Source organism: Clarias gariepinus, chromosome 3 (assembly GCF_024256425.1).
Source record: "Clarias gariepinus isolate MV-2021 ecotype Netherlands chromosome 3, CGAR_prim_01v2, whole genome shotgun sequence".
NCBI lineage: Eukaryota > Metazoa > Chordata > Actinopteri > Siluriformes > Clariidae > Clarias > Clarias gariepinus.
The window spans coordinates 2,721,032-2,738,866 of NC_071102.1; the positions used below are offsets into that span (position 1 = coordinate 2,721,032).

Genomic DNA, 17,835 nt, shown 5'->3' on the forward strand with positions numbered 1-17,835 from the left:
GATGGTGTCAGTACCGACAGCAGGGTTCTGTCGAAGCTCCTGACGTTAACGTGAACTGAACTGTCCCAGTAGCCCATGTAGACCCTGAGCCCCCGACGTCACCTTTCACCTTTCACACTTGACCTAGTCATGGGAAGCTATTTCAAAACTTCTTCTTCTTTTCTTTCCCCTGCAGATGATTGCCCTCCTCGACCTGCCCCGTTCGAGCACCGCATCGTCAGCGCTAAGCAGGTTCCCCTTGGCTCCTATTACACAGTGGAACCCAACGTGCTGCTAGGAGGGTGAGTGTGGATTGCCATAGAAATAGGTACTCAAAATTCGTATTTGCAAGCCAAATCCAATAATAAGTAGGTATAGTACAACGAAACATTACCTACATTTATATATCCGACTTATAGCACAAAAAAAGTTGCTGTTAAAATCTGCATTCAGATTTGGTGAGAAAGTATTGGTCACATTTCTTAGTATCACGTCCAAAGTAACAACTCAATTAATCAATCACTCAATCACACAGTGGTCACGCCACTAAAACAAAGAAAACAAATTACTGATGGAAGGAGACTCCAGTATCAGTGATTTGTACCAGTGAAAGGTAAAGATACACTCTGCATAGAACAAGCATTTTAACAATATATTTAAGTTGACAGATAGTAATACACCTTGTTTATTTTAACATTGTTTTGGGATTATCTGTCTAACTCCATCCCCAGGTCATGTAGGCAACGTTGACTCAACATCACTTTATCTAAAGTACAGTGGAAACCCAGCATAAAAATTCAATCCTTTCCAGAGGCGAGTTCTTAAGGCAAATTTTTGTATTGTAAAACACATTTTCCCATCTGAAATAATGTAAATGCAGATAATTCGTTCCAGCAACACAATAAATATTACCAATATTACCAGCTTCCACACTATAATTATATTTTTGCATATCAAAACATATAGAAAGGACATGTACATAAAGTCAAATATGAAATAAATAAACATTAAACCTCATTTAACCTTAATTCATGATTCCTCCTGGCACCGGCTGCTTTAAAAACCTGAAAGTGGCTCCCTTTTCTTCTTGCGTAACATGTCCTTGGTAACATTTTTGACACCCATGGTTGGAACCCAAAATGCAAAAACACCCGCAAAAGAAACCGTTAAATATCAAACTCATTAAGCTTGGCTTTCCACTGATGCAAATGAGTTTAAGATAAGTTTAAGATAAGAAGATAAACTTATAAGAAAAAGAGTAATTGTTGCTGTGGTGTAAGAGGAATAAAACAGTTCGGGGAAAAATCCTCAGATTTGGCCTCCTGGGTCCTGCGTGAGTTTTTTATAAACAGATGAGTGGAGGATTAACTTGTTCCAGGGTAATGAAAAGAGGAAAAGTGATTCAAAGCGAGGAAGCTAATCTGTGAAACGTGGGTTTGTCCCGCTGCCATGTGAACTGACTCACTCGGTGATGTAACTGCAGAACGCAGCAGGAGAAACTCACACACAGGAACCTGGAAACAAGAGCAGAGATCTCTGTGAGATACCCGGGAACAGAATTACTCAGGAAAAAAAGGTTAATGTCCTTGGCTTTTTGAATACATTACCGAACCTGAACAGTGCGCAGCTGCAATTCAATTTCCGAAGACGTGACCGCGGTCAAAAAGTAACTGAAACATGAAAAAACTGACGGGCAGAACATCACACATGTCGCCGACTTTGTGAGTTTATTGTGAAGAGGTCTAATTTAATTCAGCTGAATTTTTATTTATATAAAGCTTTTAACAATGGACGTTGTCACAATGGAGTTTTATAAAAATGTGTTTATGAAAGTCAAATTTAGTCCAATTTTGGAAAGTCTGATATTTGGTGTGTGTGTGAGTGTGTGTTAATGCTCCAGCGGAAATACCAGATAATGTATTATTTAAACTTTAAAGTCAAACTTTTCTTATTTCACCTCAAACTTCCTTTATTTCACTCCTTCTCCAAATGGGCCATTTCAGTGTCTGTAATGATGTAAATGATGTTAAATGTAAATGAGCTAACGCTGAGCCACGCCCCTCCAGGGAACAAAAGAGCTCAGCAACAAGCTGGAGGAGGGGCTTATTCTTATTATGTGTGATGACTCCACTCTCTTTCTCTCTCTCTCTCTCATTTTCAAAAAACTTTTTCAATCAGGTCACATGTATTGTTGTAGGATGCTGCATGACCTCTTAATATCCTCACCACACATGGACACGGTCGTCTCCGTCCCACACTCAGTCTTGTATAAAGTAGCGATATTTAAGTAAAAGTACAAGGATCTTACCAGAAAATGTATTTGGTAGAAGTTAAAGTCACCTTTTGGAATGTTACTCGAGTCAAAGTCTTCAAGCGTCTCATATTTACTGTATTTAAGTGTCAAAAGTCACTTTTTAATATTTTCTGATATTAAATGTACTTAAGTGTTGGAAGTGAAAGTGAGCAATTAAAATTTTTATTATGATCTTTATGATGGATAATTGTCATTATATTAAAGCACGATGTGGTTAAAAATCTGCATGTAGGATTATGATTGATGTTAGTTATCACACTGGCCTGGCCGTCACGGTAGTCAGATACTTTGTACTTTGATGTGCTTTTTCAGGTTGGGGGGGTTTGAACAGCAATTACTGTATTTCGACACTTTTGGTTGGCATAAGAGGCACCACATCACAACTCTTCCAATCTAATATTTCTTACAATTACGCCCACGGATGTATAACCTTATCTTCATCTTCAAGGTTGTCGCTTGTTGCTTGGCAAAAGATGGACATCATGTCAATGCCAACTTAAATTGGTGCATTAAGTTACAATAGAAGAACTGATTCACCAAACCTGTTTTATTTTTATTTATTTTTTGCATTCTAACAAATTTCTTCCTGATTTTTTTTTTTGTAGTAACCAGTAACGAAAATAAGTAGGAGAAATGTATCGTAGTAAAAGTACACATTTTTATTTAGAAAATGTAGTGGTGAAAGTGAAAGTTGACAGAAATATACAGTACTGCTCTAGAGCAAGAATGCCTTCAAAGGAAATTATAAAAATAATTTTAAGGAAATTATTATTACTACTAGGCTACTAAGTTTGACTGAGCATCCTGCAGAACCACCTGGAGTCCTTCTGAGGAATTCGACCGTTGCACCTGCTTCTTTTCTGCATGCAAAATCATTTTGTGTTTTGTTTAAGAAGTGATCACTTAATATAAAATATGTTAATTTCTTTTCCAACATACAAATATTTTTTGTAACTTTTAATTTTGTAATCGTTTTGAAAATCAAAACTGTTTTTGTACTGAATCAATAATGAGGTCATAAAGTTTAAAAAAGGATCAATAAGAAAGTTTGTCCTTAAAAAACTTTTACATAGTACTATAACAAATTACAGATACATGAAAATACTAGTTACATACAGTAACACAGCATTTGTACTTCATTACATTATAACACTGCGTATACCTGATACCAGCATCAGCGCCAGTGCTTCACCTTAACCTCACACTCAGGCTGCACCGGATCTCAATCCTATAGACTGACCTGAATACACGCAATCTCTGTTCATTCCATATATCTGTTTGTTTTTTCCGTATATTGCTCTGCGTCCCTTTCAGACCCCCTGGAGTGTGTGATAAAAGCCACAGCAGAGGGTAATTATAGTTTTGCACTATCAATACATTGTCAACTTGGCACTCGCCCATTTGTGTCGTCCGAAAATTGCATTGCAGATAAAGGCCTAGAGAGATAAATATGTAGGCGTCGGGGGAGGGCCGGGGGTGGAGAGGGGGTCAGGGGCTTCTGATAGCACGCAGGGAGCCAGATAGGAGTGTGGAGCTGAATAACTGACGTGCATAGAGTACAGAGACTAATCCCCTCCAATAGGGCACAAATAAGTGCCGGGCTTGTTTTTCACTTGGCATGGAGTTTATTTTTAGGCTGTTGTTGACACAGAGTCCACGCCGAGAGGAACAAGGAGTGAGATTTTTCGCTAAAAAAATATGCCATATGATTAATATCCCATAAAAAATTATTACTTTTATTTTTAATGTTTGCTTCTTTAGTTTTGCTTCAGCTATAAGGTTGATATATGGGGGTGAATACTATTGATAATCATTTTACTGTTTCAATCAAGGTTTATAACAAATTATAGTGATAGAGCGTGTTCCGATTATAATTTCAGTGGCACGGTGGTGTAGTGTTTAGCACTGTCGCCTTGCACCTTCAGGGTCCGGGTTTGATTCCCGCCTCGGGGTCTGTGTGCATGGAGTTTGCATGTTCTCTCCGTGGTTAGTGGGTTTCCTCCAGGTCCTCTGGTTTCCTCCCACAGTCCAAAGCTAGCTGGGATTAAACACAATGGTCCAGAGTTGTACTACAGAGGTTCCTAGATGGATGGATGGAAAGTATTCAATAATTGATCAATGTGGGCGTGGCGTATGGGGACAGGGTCTTTCTACAGGTTCATCCACCACGTTAGTTGTGTTTATCTAATGTATTAGAACAAATGTTGTTAGAGCTGCTCTTATAGAAAATATATAACTTTTCTATAAAATGACAAAATGAATAAAATTCTTTAAATTAAAAAACTATTCATTAAAACTCTTAAAACCCAAGTGGCACCGATATGTGCCGGCAACTCAGCATCGGTTAATGATGATTAAATATATATATGTGCTTTTATTAAAGCCTTTCTGGAGTGTGTTCACAGGGAAGCTTCAGACTTCAAACTGTGTATTTGGGCTTTTGAGTTTGTCAGGGAGAATAAAAGCTATCATTACTTCTATAAAAGATCAATTTTACCACTAATGGAATGTGGGAATGAAGTTGTAAAAATGTAGAACTCACAAAATGAGCTTATTATTATTATTATTATTATTATTATTTTTTGGTCATAGAAACAACAAAAAACAGCCGTAGAAACATGTGATTGTGTGTATCCGTGCTATTTCTTTGCCTTTGTGACCCAGTATCTAGTTTTTCGCTCAGTCGTGTTTGGTTAAAATGAACGAAAGTTCAGTTTATTAAAGTGCTGAAACCAACGTCTCTCTACACTGGACGATCCTGAGCCCTGTATATGTTTATTACAGACACAGCTAAACTAATAATGACAACTAAAAAGCTCTGAGCTTCAAGGGCTTCGGTGCGTCTGCGGTATGAGCCAGCTGCGAGCTTCTCTTGTCGACGCTGCCATGAGTGTGTATGTGACGGCCTGAACTCCTCACGAGCGCAGTGTGTGTTTTTCTGCTTGCTGTCTCTACAGGGGGCGTTTCGGCCAGGTCCATAAGTGTGCCGAGATCTCTTCGGGTCTCGTTCTGGCTGCCAAGATTATAAAAGTGAAGGGGATGAAAGAAAGGGTGAGTGGAAGCGAAACACACACACACACACACACACAGAGTCAAAACATCATCCCCTCGCCTCTTCTACACCTCCACTCCCCCGCTTTCAAAAACAGCTTTTATGTGAAAGTCCACAGGCTGTCTTACCTCTCTCTCTCTCTCTCTCTCTCTCTCTCGTTCTCTCTCTCTCTCTCTCGTTCTCTCTCTCTCTCGTTCTCTCTCTCTCGCTCTCTCTCTCTCTCGTTCTCTCTCTCTCTCGTTCTCTCTCTCTCTCTCTCTCTCTCTTGTTCTCTCTCTCTCTCGTTCTCTCTCTCTCGCTCTCTCTCTCCTTTCTCCTTCTGCTCCAATCTGTTCCGCACTAGAGGTCCCAATGACCAGATTGATAATTCATGATGACTCTTAAGACTCACACTAGCCCACAGCAATTTACAAACTCACATAAACACCTGCTGTAAGAGTTTTGTTGGGTTACAGCATAAAAAAATTTATCATATGAGTAAATCCATAAAGATTTTATGTCTTCTTCTAGTGGTTTTCTGTGTGTGTGTGTGTGTGTGTGTGTGTGTGTTTGTGTGTACAGCTCCTGGACTAGATTTGGCATAAAAGGTGAAGCCTAATTTAGTCACTTTGTGAAAATAATGGAACATTAGATTATAAACAGATCGATCGGAACCTTGAAGAGTTTAACTCAAAAATTCAACTTCCTTCAATTTTCACTTTTATTTTTTTTATTGTATTCGTCACATGCACAGTCATACACAATATGATATGACGTGAAATGCAGGAAGTTGAACTTTATTTTAATACACTTAACAGCTGTGCTGATATTCAGCACAACGGCACGGCCTGGAGTGGGACGTTGCTTTTATACAACAGTTTCACAAACACTATTTATTATCAACAGATTATGATTTTATGTTTATTTAACCAGTTATTTGGCTCCGCCCACACATATCCTGGTGAACAACAGTTAGTGTAATTAACAGGAGGTGAAAGTAGTTTTAAATTCTTTTTAGTACTCTGTAGCCAACAGGTGAGGAGAATAAACCATGGAGGTGGTGGACAGTCCTGAGGAACCATCGAGACTTACTTTAGATTTACACTCATTCCTCCTTAAAATATCACCCCCAGGTTCCGGGGAGGGTCGAACCCAAATAGTGTTAAAGTGAAAGCTAGTGCACTATGTAGGCAGCACTAGTGGAACGGCTCACGTCCAATCAGATTACTCGGTCAGAACGTATATAATGTATATAATTATAAACTTGTATAATGAATAGAAACGTTTCGTTATTTTTCCGGAAAGAAGTCATTTCGTGTTCTTCCTTAAAGAACAGACGCTACTAAAAATTAATTTTCTTTATCAACCTCTCTTTCTTTCACACACACACACACACACACACACACATTTATGTAGCACATCCACCTACGAATGTCCATCTGTTACTATAGAAAGGATAACATATGAGAACGAGCATATTAATTGAAATTAAAACAATTAATTAATGATTTCTAGCTACACGACTGTCACAGCTGCTGTACTAGAAAACTAATCAACACCTTCCGACCAATCAGAATGCAGAATTCAGCGGTTTCTTGTGCATTTGTAGAACAGTATACAACCCCTCCCCCACCACCCCACTCCACACACACACACACACACACACACATGTGAATCTGCCCTGTTTGTCTTGATGTTAGTGAGACACATGGAAGAGAAGATTAGTAGAGATGGCACACACTGCAGCCTTTCACCACAACAACACACACAATTACTGTCCCATCTTTTCCAGTCAACACACACACACACACACACACACACACACACACTCACACATATAAATGAAAGGATTTCTGCAGACAGTTTGAGAAAATAGCAGACCTGAAATCCTAAACTACAGAGTCTGTGCGATGACGCTCGCGCTCAGACGTCCCCCTCAGTCTGCGTCTCTGGGACCGTCCTCGTGTCCTCAACCTCACCGTATAATCTAACATCATTTCATTTTGTCTGTGTAGTCTGTCTGCCTCATTTATTAACTTCAAAAAACCCCAAAACAAAACAAAAAACACACCGAAGCTCGGATCTGCGTTTGTTATAAGACCCTGAGGTTTAATTCAGAGCGCTGAGACTTTCACAATGTTTACTCGCACTTGTTTTTCCTCATTTTATTCCTCCTTTCCTCACTAACAGGAAGAGGTGAAGAATGAGATCGGGATGATGAACCAGCTAAATCATGTGAACCTCATTCAGCTGTATGACGCATTCGAGTCACGGACCAATCTCACGCTTATAATGGAATAGTAAGTAAACACTTTTATAAAAGACGTTATTATGTCCTGTTTTTATTATGATGAGGAGAAATATACATGGCTGTTATTCTGTACGTGTTGTTCCCGATGGCACACTGGGCAGGGGGGTGGAGGTGGGTGCCGGAAGATGAGGGGTGTCTCCTTTTTTTTTCTTTTCTATGCCTCGACTCATTAGGGCTCTGAGGCCTGATCTGACTCCGTCCATTAGAGAGTCATTTGCAAAACAAACTTCCTTTCATTCAGCGTGTTATTCAGCGCCTCTGTTCTCACTGACAAGAACCGCACACACACACACACACACACACACACACACACACACACTGTCAGTTTCACTTCTGTAAGCAATAACCCGACAGGACAGCTCTAACAGATCTGGTTATGGTTCTTTGTGTTTAATTATAATCAATCAAAGCAGCCATTTATTCACAGACATCAGATCAGATTAGATCACAACACATCCTGGTCTAGATCAGACATGTTAGACGAGCAACACAAAGAGACACACTTTATCTCACATTGCTGTAGATTCTTGATATGAACCGAGTGATTGTGTGTGTGTGATAGATAGATAGATAGATAGATAGATAGATAGATAGATAGATAGATAAACAGACAGATAGATAGATAGATAGATAGATAGATAGATAGATAAACAGACAGATAGATAGATAGATAGATAGATAGATAGATAGACAAACAGATGGACAGACTGACAGAGACAGATAAATAGACAGATAGACAGACAGACAGATAGATAGATAGATAGACAGACAGACAGACAGACAGACAGACAGATAGATAGATAGATAGATAGATAGATAGATAGATAGATAGAGAGAAAGACAAACAGATGGACAGACTGACAGAGACAGATAAATAGACAGATAGACAGACAGACAGATAGATAGATAGATAGATAGATAGATAGATAGATAGATAGATAGACAGGTAGATAGACAGATAGATAGATAGACAGACAGACAGACAGACAGATAGATAGATAGATAGATAGATAGATAGATAGATAGATAGATAGACAGACAGGTAGGTAGATAGACAGACAGACAGACAGACAGACAGATAGATAGATAGATAGACAGATAGATAGATAGACAGACAGACAGACAGACAGATAGATAGATAGATAGATAGATAGACAGATAGATAGATAGATAGACAGACAGGTAGGTAGATAGACAGACAGACAGACAGACAGACCGACAGACAGACAGACAGACACCTACCTACTTGATCCTGAATGAAATTCCAGATCTCCAGCAGCAGTAGAGACAGTAACAGACAGACAGGTTGTAGATGTGATTGAACACTGTGTATCTTACATACAGTCTGTATACACAGGGGAATGTGAGGGCTGACCAGAAGTTACTAATGCAATGATAGAACAAAAAGCTCCAAGATATCATTTAATTTATGTAGGTTATATATGCTTAATTATAAGTAATAATTATAATGAAAAATGCATAAATAAATAATACTACAAAAGTAAAATGCAGAGCAGCCTGGAAGTGCGGTTGTATTTTAGCCAAAGTGACTACAGTGGAAATAGTAGTTATTGTGCAAAGAGCGGAATGAAACAGCATGAAAATACAGAGGGCTTAAGATTTACTTTTACCAGAATGATATAAGAGTAGGATATGGAGAAGGAAAAGAAGGTCTCGCGTTCTAATGCATATGGAATCCTTATTAAACACAGTGGAGACAGTGTTACAGCACTGGTGCAGGATGAACTGTGAAGTGTGTAGAGCTCTACAGTACGTTCTGATCAGATTCAGTCAAACGCTGCAAAAACAGATGGATAATCACCAAAAAACATAGGGTCGAGTCGGTCACCTGACTTCAACCCAACTGAGCTGCTTTTCATTTACCGAAGACAAAGTTGAAGGTAGAAAGACCCACAAACATGCAGCAACAAGAGGGGGACAGGAACAGCCTGGGGTCGAGGAAGACGAGCATTGGTTCCTGACTTCAGGCAGGGTTTACATCCAAGTATTAAAAAAGATCCAGTAATTTGTCCAATTATGCTTAAGCCTGTAAAGAAATGGATGTAATTCCCAAAGAGTTGATGCAGTGTTTTTGTTAAAGGTGAAAGTCTACACTGTACAAACACTTAGACCTGACTGTAGCCCGCTATCAGGAACACCACCGATTTATACACATATGTCTGATATGTTTTGCTTTTTCTGCGCGGCTGTCTCTCCCTGACCAGCGTGGAAGGTGGCGAACTGTTCGAGCGGATCGTGAACGAAAATTACCAGCTGACGGAGCTGGACGCCATCGTGTTCATGCGGCAGATCTGTGAGGGAGTGCAGTATCTCCATCAGCAGTACATCCTGCATCTGGACCTGAAGGTGAAACGATCTCCACGCCATCAAACACACACACACACACACACACACACACACACCGATATGTTATTGATGCAGTCAGCACGGTCATGCAACATCCATAAAGATACTGCAAACACATCTCAGAACAGCAGAGCCAGTCTTTATGTTCATGTCTAGAGTCGGGTCGATGTACAGAGCTGATAAAATCATCTACAGCACCGAGTCTGTTATACAGTAAACTTTAATCTGACTCTCTGTTATTTGCTTCATTTATATACGACACACCAGACACTTTTTACTCATGAATATATTAATGAAAAAACAAATCTGATCCTTTTCTTAGCAGTTACATTTTTACCTTAATTTAATCCTCATGCAGTCGCTTAAAGGAACCTGCAGAAATATTGGCACACTCCAATGGTGGAGTTTATTTACAATTAACTTTTAGAAATGACACAATTTCCTTGCTTTTGTCCATCTGTCAACAAGATTTTATATTCCTTCATTAAATCTACTTCATAAATAAATGTTTTATTCTGAGCTGCGAGCCATGAATGCACCTCTGTCTTCAGTTCTTCATCAGAAGTGAAGAAGTCTGATGGACTATAAGGAGGACGCTCAATTTTTTTTCAGTCGTGTTCGACAGCGTGGGCAGACGTGTGCGGACAGGCATCATCATGCAAGATCACAACGCCCTCGGATATCAGTTCGCATTTAATCCCAAGTTTAGTCTTCAGCTCTTCAATAAGCGTCTCACTGTAGTTAGCACTGTTGATTGTTGAACTTTTCCCTGATGATGTGCTCCAATACTTCTGGCCCTTGAGAATCCCTGAAAACTGTAAGCGTTGATGAATTTTCCAGCTGATAGTCGACTTTTGAACTTTTTCTCGGTCGGTGATTGATGATGTTTCCGTTCCACACTCTACCGTTTACTCTCAGGCTCGTAGTGACGAATCCGTGTCTCGTCACTAGTAATGATTCTCTTTAAGATGCCTTCACCTTCCTTACAGTATCGCTCTGTTGTTTGCAGATATACAAACATTTCTGTTTATGCTTTTCAGCACCAGGTACACTCTCGGAAAATCTTCTTTTTCGCAAATCACAAGCAGGGCATTTATTTTACAAATGAACTGATGTAACACGTACATTGACGGGGGAGACAGGAGCCTCGAACGGAAAGCCCTGATAGGACAGAAGTTTTAATATAACCAGAATGAGGATCATTTTTGACAATCTTTCATTGCGAACTAACTACTTTCATTTGCTTTGAGCATTTTTTAAAAACATATATCACATTAATATAGAAGCGGCTGCATATGTAACACTGTGAAATCAAAATCTTTTCTTTATCCCAAAATAGGCAGCATATTTAGGGAAAACGTCTCAAATCCACTACATAATCTGATAGCGGACTATCTGCTGTTTTCAGCCTATAGCTGGTGAAGGTTTATATCATTGCAAATTCTGTTTATCATCACCAGGACATTTTATCTTGAAAACCTGGGACTATAAAAGAGCTTGAAATGTTCTGCATGTAGACTCTCATACGAGCAATAAACCTCTCTCTACCAAATTACAGGAAGAACCTCAGTGCTGTTGTTCTCGCCAAAGAAAGCTTTACCTGCTAACAATTCATTTTGCAGGATGTTAATAATTCTGATTTTTGTTAATTGATAATATATATACTAAAATATTTAAAATACCAAGAAACAAAGAAAATAATATATTTTTTTAGATTGGCATATGAAATAGTTGATAGTTTGTGATTTCAGACTTAATGAAAGTGTTAATTGTTGTGTCGTAATGAACATAATCACATGCTGACAATTAAATCCATTTAAAGCCTTAAGGAGATAACAACAGTGTGTCAGAAAACAAGGCGTGAACCCTTAATAGCTATATTGTAATCACGACAGCTTATATTATCCTAGACATGCAGGATGCTCTTGTTTAATTGTAGTATCGTATTACTATTTTCTTATAACAATTTTTCCTCCCTACAGCCTGAAAATATACTGTGTGTCAGCAGCAACAGCAACCAAATCAAGATCATTGATTTTGGACTTGCTAGAAAGTAAGTGGGTCATGTGTTTTTTTTTTTGTTTGTTTTTTCTGCCAGATGTTCCCCGTTTCAAACAGATGCCTCTGATTACGTCTTTAAAGTTATTTGTGACGGTGTGAAGAGAGAGAAAGATTCCCAGTTGTCTGTAATTATACTTTTAGCAGTTCTTTCTCATGCATTCTCACTGGGCTCGAACGCCTTTATCATTCCGCCCCCACGTTTGATTTAGCAAAACCATCACCGCTATTACGCCTCCACCTACACGCTTATTCACAACAAAGATTGACACAGAGATATCATGCGAAAGATTCATAGGCAACAATTACATTCTGAGATTTAATGTCGTTTTTTTTTTTTTCCTGCAGGTCTGAGTCATTGGGCCGGATCGCTTTGTGCTATATAATAGTTTCTTATAAATACTCTTGAATGTTAGAAATGCTGGGTTTCTTTTTTCTCTTTTGTGTTAGATCATCATGTTCGTCATGTGCTCGGAAATATACTGAATTTCCCAGAAAATACATCATTCTGAGTATGAGACATGTGTCATGCGCATATTATCTTTTTATATAAAATATTTATACATGAATACCTAAAATCTACGTACTTAAAAGTTAGCAACACTTTTAAAAATGCAGTAATTAGACGTGTCCATATATACAGTACAGGTAGAACCCAGTATTTAGCCATAAACAAAACACAGCTACTTTTATAAAACCCTATATTTAATTATTTAAATTAATTAAGTTTGTATGTCATTTCCATACAAACATTTTAAGAGCAAAATGAGACAAATCCATCATTGCAGTTTTTAGAGGAAAAAAAAAGTTTTTTTGCCAGTTTTGTAATATTGTTCATCAAAAAAAAAATTAACAGACTCATGCTTTGGTCATGTTTTTATAGTGACTTACTGGGAGCAACTTGAAACAATCAAAAAGGTGTAGAGGTTTATTTCATACAAAGATCATGAGCAACATTAAAAACAATGCTACCAGGAACAGTTTCAATTCAGTGCAATGTTGCCCTGTATAATGTCTGATTGGGCATCAACCAACAACATCCAGTACTGTATATGTCTGTGGCCCATAAAGTCATAATGGTGTTCTGAAATTCCACTAAAACTCCACAATTTCACAGTGTTGTAGCATTATCTCTCTGCTTAAATTACCTACGCAAATATTACTTGTGTAAATACTAAAGTGTATTATAGGTAGAAAAATTCTTCTAAATAAAGAAGATGATTTTGTCATAGACAACCTTGTGAGTCCATGGAAACTAATTTGTCAAAATGTATGAAAGTCCAAAAATGGTGTTTATCTTGTTCTGCTCATATATAAAACACAACAAATAAGCTTGTCACATTTATACATTTAAACAAGTAAATGTGTCATATCCATATATGGAACCTAATAAGTAGACATGTTATGTCCATGTATGGATGAGAAAAATTAAATGTGTCTTGTCCAAACCAAACATGTAGACATGACCATATATGGAAGACGGCACTTATATACCGTATGTCATTTCCTTATTAGGAACACTAATAAATAGGCACATCATGTCCATATGTATGGAACCAAATAAGGTCAAAATGCCAGATCAGTATATTCTAAAGAGTGGGCTGGCCTTTAAGAGATAAATGGGGATGTGGGTGTGACTTTAAAACCATATATGGTGATGACAGCAGTGATGTAATATATATGTCTTATTTGGCCAACTTAAGACACTTAGTGGAAAAATAAATATAGAGTATATATATGTAGTATTTATGTTAAAGTATTTGAATACTATTTGAATTTGATGTTTGTTGTTTCTTGTGATCTGTAGATATCGACCGAGAGAGAAGCTGAAGGTGAACTTTGGGACTCCTGAATTTTTGGCACCCGAAGTGGTGAATTACGACTTTGTGTCATTTCCTACAGACATGTGGAGTGTCGGCGTCATCACTTACATGCTGTAGGTTCAAATCCAGAGCCCTATAACATCAAATCCCAAAAAGCGCAATTTGATTTTTCCCTAAAGTCAAACGTGACTCTTTCTTTCAAAATATATAATTTTTGTTCAGCATGCTTAAAAAAAAGAAACAAAAGCACGACTACATTAAAAACCAACTTGGGAATGCTATTGTGTGTAGGAAACAAAATGTTACAATAACAGAAAAAGCCTGTTTGGCACTGAGTATCCAACTAAACTGGATTTTATATTTCTTGTGCTCTTTTTGACTTTTAATGTCAGGAGGATCAAAAAGAAAATGCAAATGTCACAGAAATGAAAGCCAGACATCAGAGCCCGAGGCCTGAGTGCATCCACTAATCCTCTAATGAAAGGATCTGGGTTCTGGGAGATGGTTAAGAGGTCCTGAAAGCTTATTATCTATTCAACCCCAATCACAATTCAACAACAAAGCCCTTCTCAGATAGGTCGTGGCCTGGGTACTCATATGAAGATGCAAAAAAATATATATATATTTGGTCTTGGATTTGCAGAAATGGTGAACCAGAGCAGGGCAATAATAAAACAGTTGTTTTTTTTATTGTTTCTATTGAAATACTCATTGAGCATGTGATGTGAAGGTTGCTGTAAACCGCTGTATCTGAGACAGTATAGATTCTGACCTTGACACTTTATTAGGGTAATGAGTTCTGGTTCATCTTACATTCATCCGCAATGAATTAATTAACAAAATATTGCTATTATTTGTTTATTTAATCTAAAACTCATAATAGTGAATTAAAATAGTAATAAAATCATCCCACATGCAAATTTCATATACGGTTTCATGATACTGATCAGAGGTGGGCAAAGTACAGAAAAACTGTACTTGACTAAAAGTAGAGATCCCCTAGGGCGAATAGTACTCAAGTAGAGGTAGACGTCCAACATTTACTTGTGTACCTGAGTAAAAGTACTCACCTTTAAATTTAATTAAGTATTGAAAATGCACAGGTTTTTTTTTTAGCCTTTTCCATAGTAAATCTCTCTCTCTCTCTCTCTCTCTCTCTCTCTCTCAGTCATAAAGGTCTCGTTTATAGTTGTTGTCTGCAACCTCCTCCGCTCCTCATTTCAAACACTTTCCACATTAGTAGGTGCATCTTAAAAGAAAGACAGGTCACGCAGTTGCACATAATTGTCAGAAATTCCTGCTTGGAATACGACACATTCTTGTTGTTAGGTAGCGCAACGCCATGCAGATATGCAGTGAAGTAAAAGTACAGATATTTTGATGTACTTTGTAGTGGAGTAAAAATAAAAAGTATCCTCTAATAAAACTGCTCAAGTAAAGTACAAACACACAGGTGAAATATGTACATTAGTACAGTAACAAAGTACATGCACGTTCACCTTTGATCTTTATTTAGTATCTTATGGCTTCTCATGACAAGTTGTATGGAGTATTAAGTGCAGAATCGAAGACACAGTTTAAAGAAAACATGTATAAGCTGCAGTGCGCTGGATCTAGTGCTATTTAATTATCGCATTTTAAATCAACAGAATGCGATGAACAGAGACACGATTTTAGTAAAAGTGTGATGTAATAGAGTCTAAGTATCTAACTGTACAAAAGTTTTCTTCTGCATATGTTTTTTTGTGTGATTTTAGGATTGTGTGCCACACTATAAATTCCTTTACTTAATTCCCTGAATTAAAATGTTTTCGCCCAGAGTATATAGCATGACCCACTTTAACTTTACTCTGTGCCTAGATTTATTATTCAAGTATCATTCCACTCTATTTAAAGGACCCATGGGGTCATTTGGTGTGTGTGTGTTTGTGTGTCATTTGATTTGTGTGTGTGTGTGTGATGTGTCCATTCTAAACATAAATAACCTTTAACAAGTGATGGCCTCATTCTGTAGTGTTATAGAGCCACAGTTGCCTCAGCATGTGAGGAAGGTGACACGCCATTAGCACATACACATACACACGCACGCACACACACTCAGAACACACTGCGATCTCCCAGCGTGCTGAAACGATCATGCTGACTTGATTTCTTTATCCAACAACATTGTGGATGGATTTATTATTACTATTATTATAATTTTTTCCCATCTGCACTATTTCCGTGACATTTCAACCGCACTTTTTAATATAACATAATTTTTTAAAAGTCAACAGCAGAGTGCACACTTTTGAAAGCACTTAAGCATTAAATTAATCCATCATCTGCTGATAAACTGAGACAGTTTATCAGCGTCCTAGCAACAGATTTAGCAACAAGGTTGGACGAGGTTGTTTGTTCAGTTTTGCCAAATGGTTGTAAAAAAGGGCTTTTTATTAGTCATCTGTCAGGCGGTGTATTATATAACAGTTCTAATGTCTGTGTGTGTGTGTGTGTGTGTGTGTGTGTGTGTGTGTGTGTGGTCCTTTTTTCAGTTTAAGTGGATTGTCACCTTTCCTGGGTGAAAACGACGCCGAGACGATGAACAACATCCTTCATGCCAACTGGGACTTTGACTCTGAGGCGTTTGAGAACGTGTCTGAAGAAGCGAAAGACTTCATCTCTAAGTTACTCATCCCTGCGAAATGGTATCTATCTCTCCATCTATCCAACAGCTATCGATCCTCCCATTCAATGTTCCATTCAACCATACGCCTCCTCAAACTGTCTGTCTGTCTGTCCATTTCTTCATACTTTATGCTATCTATTTATCTACACATCCACCCTTTCAAAAATCCAACCAACCATCCAGACATGTCTGCCTTTTATTTGTAAAATTTGCCTATTAGTAACATTTATCCATCCATCTATCCATCCATCCATCCATCCATCCATATATTCATCCATCCATCCATTCATCATCCATTCATATACTATATTCATCAAACCATCTATTCATCCATTTAGTCATCCATCCATCCCCCCCTTCAACTATTAATTTATACAGTTAAACCTTGGATTGAGAGTAACACGGTTTGTGAGTGTTCTGCAAGACGAGCATGGATTTTTTATAAATTTTGACTTGAAAAACGAGCAAGTCTTGGTTTGCGCTTCTTGTTTTGACGCTGAGCGTCACATGATCACAACTGTTCACCTGGTTTTTCTTTCTCTTGCACAGAAGAATTGTGGGTAATTGTCTCCCCTGCTGGGTCTTAGTGCTCGTCTCTTACTGGTATAATCAACATCCATCAATGCGTGTACTGTTTACTATAACACTGTGACCACGTGTGTGTGCATAAAACATTTTATTTTGTACCTTTATGCATGTGTGTACAGTGTACATGTATAACAAAAGCCAGTCTCATTAGAAAGTTTAAGGATCCATTTTCTCTCTCTGTAACAGCTGCTCTTTGTGTCTGTGTGCGCGCGCCATTGGACATCGTGCCACACACACACACACACACACACACAAGACCACTTCTACTTTCATCCTTCACAGACACACACAGACACAGACACACTTTTTCTCTTTGCTCTACACAGAAACACTGCTCTCGTAAGATAAAGTGCAGGTTAATTTCTTTACTTAATTTATTTAATTATTATTTACTTTAATTAATTTTTTATTTATATTTTGTATTAATTATTTTTATGTATATATTTTTTGGGGCTGTGGAAAGAGTAATTTGAGTTTCTATTATATTTTATGGAAAAATTCGATTTGGTTTATAAGTGTTTTGGAATACGAGCCCGCATGTAATCCAAGGTTCCACTGTATATGCATCCACTTATGCAATAGCTCATTCATCCAATAACCCATCTGTCCAGCCATCCACCCATTCGTCCATCTACCAACTATTTATTTACAAATCCACCCATTCATTATTTCATCTTGCAAACAGGAAAGTATTAG

General features: G+C 37.9%; 1 protein-coding gene across 2 annotated transcripts in view; it reads left to right on the top strand.

The window, feature by feature from the left end:
* mylk3 (myosin light chain kinase 3) overlaps window positions 1-17,835 on the top strand; it is a 44,830-nt gene that overhangs the window by 19,396 nt on the left and 7,599 nt on the right. For both annotated transcript variants that reach the window (XM_053492937.1, XM_053492936.1), the window contains exons 5-11: window positions 176-281; window positions 5,251-5,344; window positions 7,515-7,624; window positions 9,861-10,002; window positions 11,985-12,055; window positions 13,868-13,996; window positions 16,418-16,570. In XM_053492937.1, the coding sequence (XP_053348912.1) occupies window positions 176-281; window positions 5,251-5,344; window positions 7,515-7,624; window positions 9,861-10,002; window positions 11,985-12,055; window positions 13,868-13,996; window positions 16,418-16,570 (805 nt within the window). The remainder of the gene's footprint in view (window positions 1-175; window positions 282-5,250; window positions 5,345-7,514; window positions 7,625-9,860; window positions 10,003-11,984; window positions 12,056-13,867; window positions 13,997-16,417; window positions 16,571-17,835) is intronic.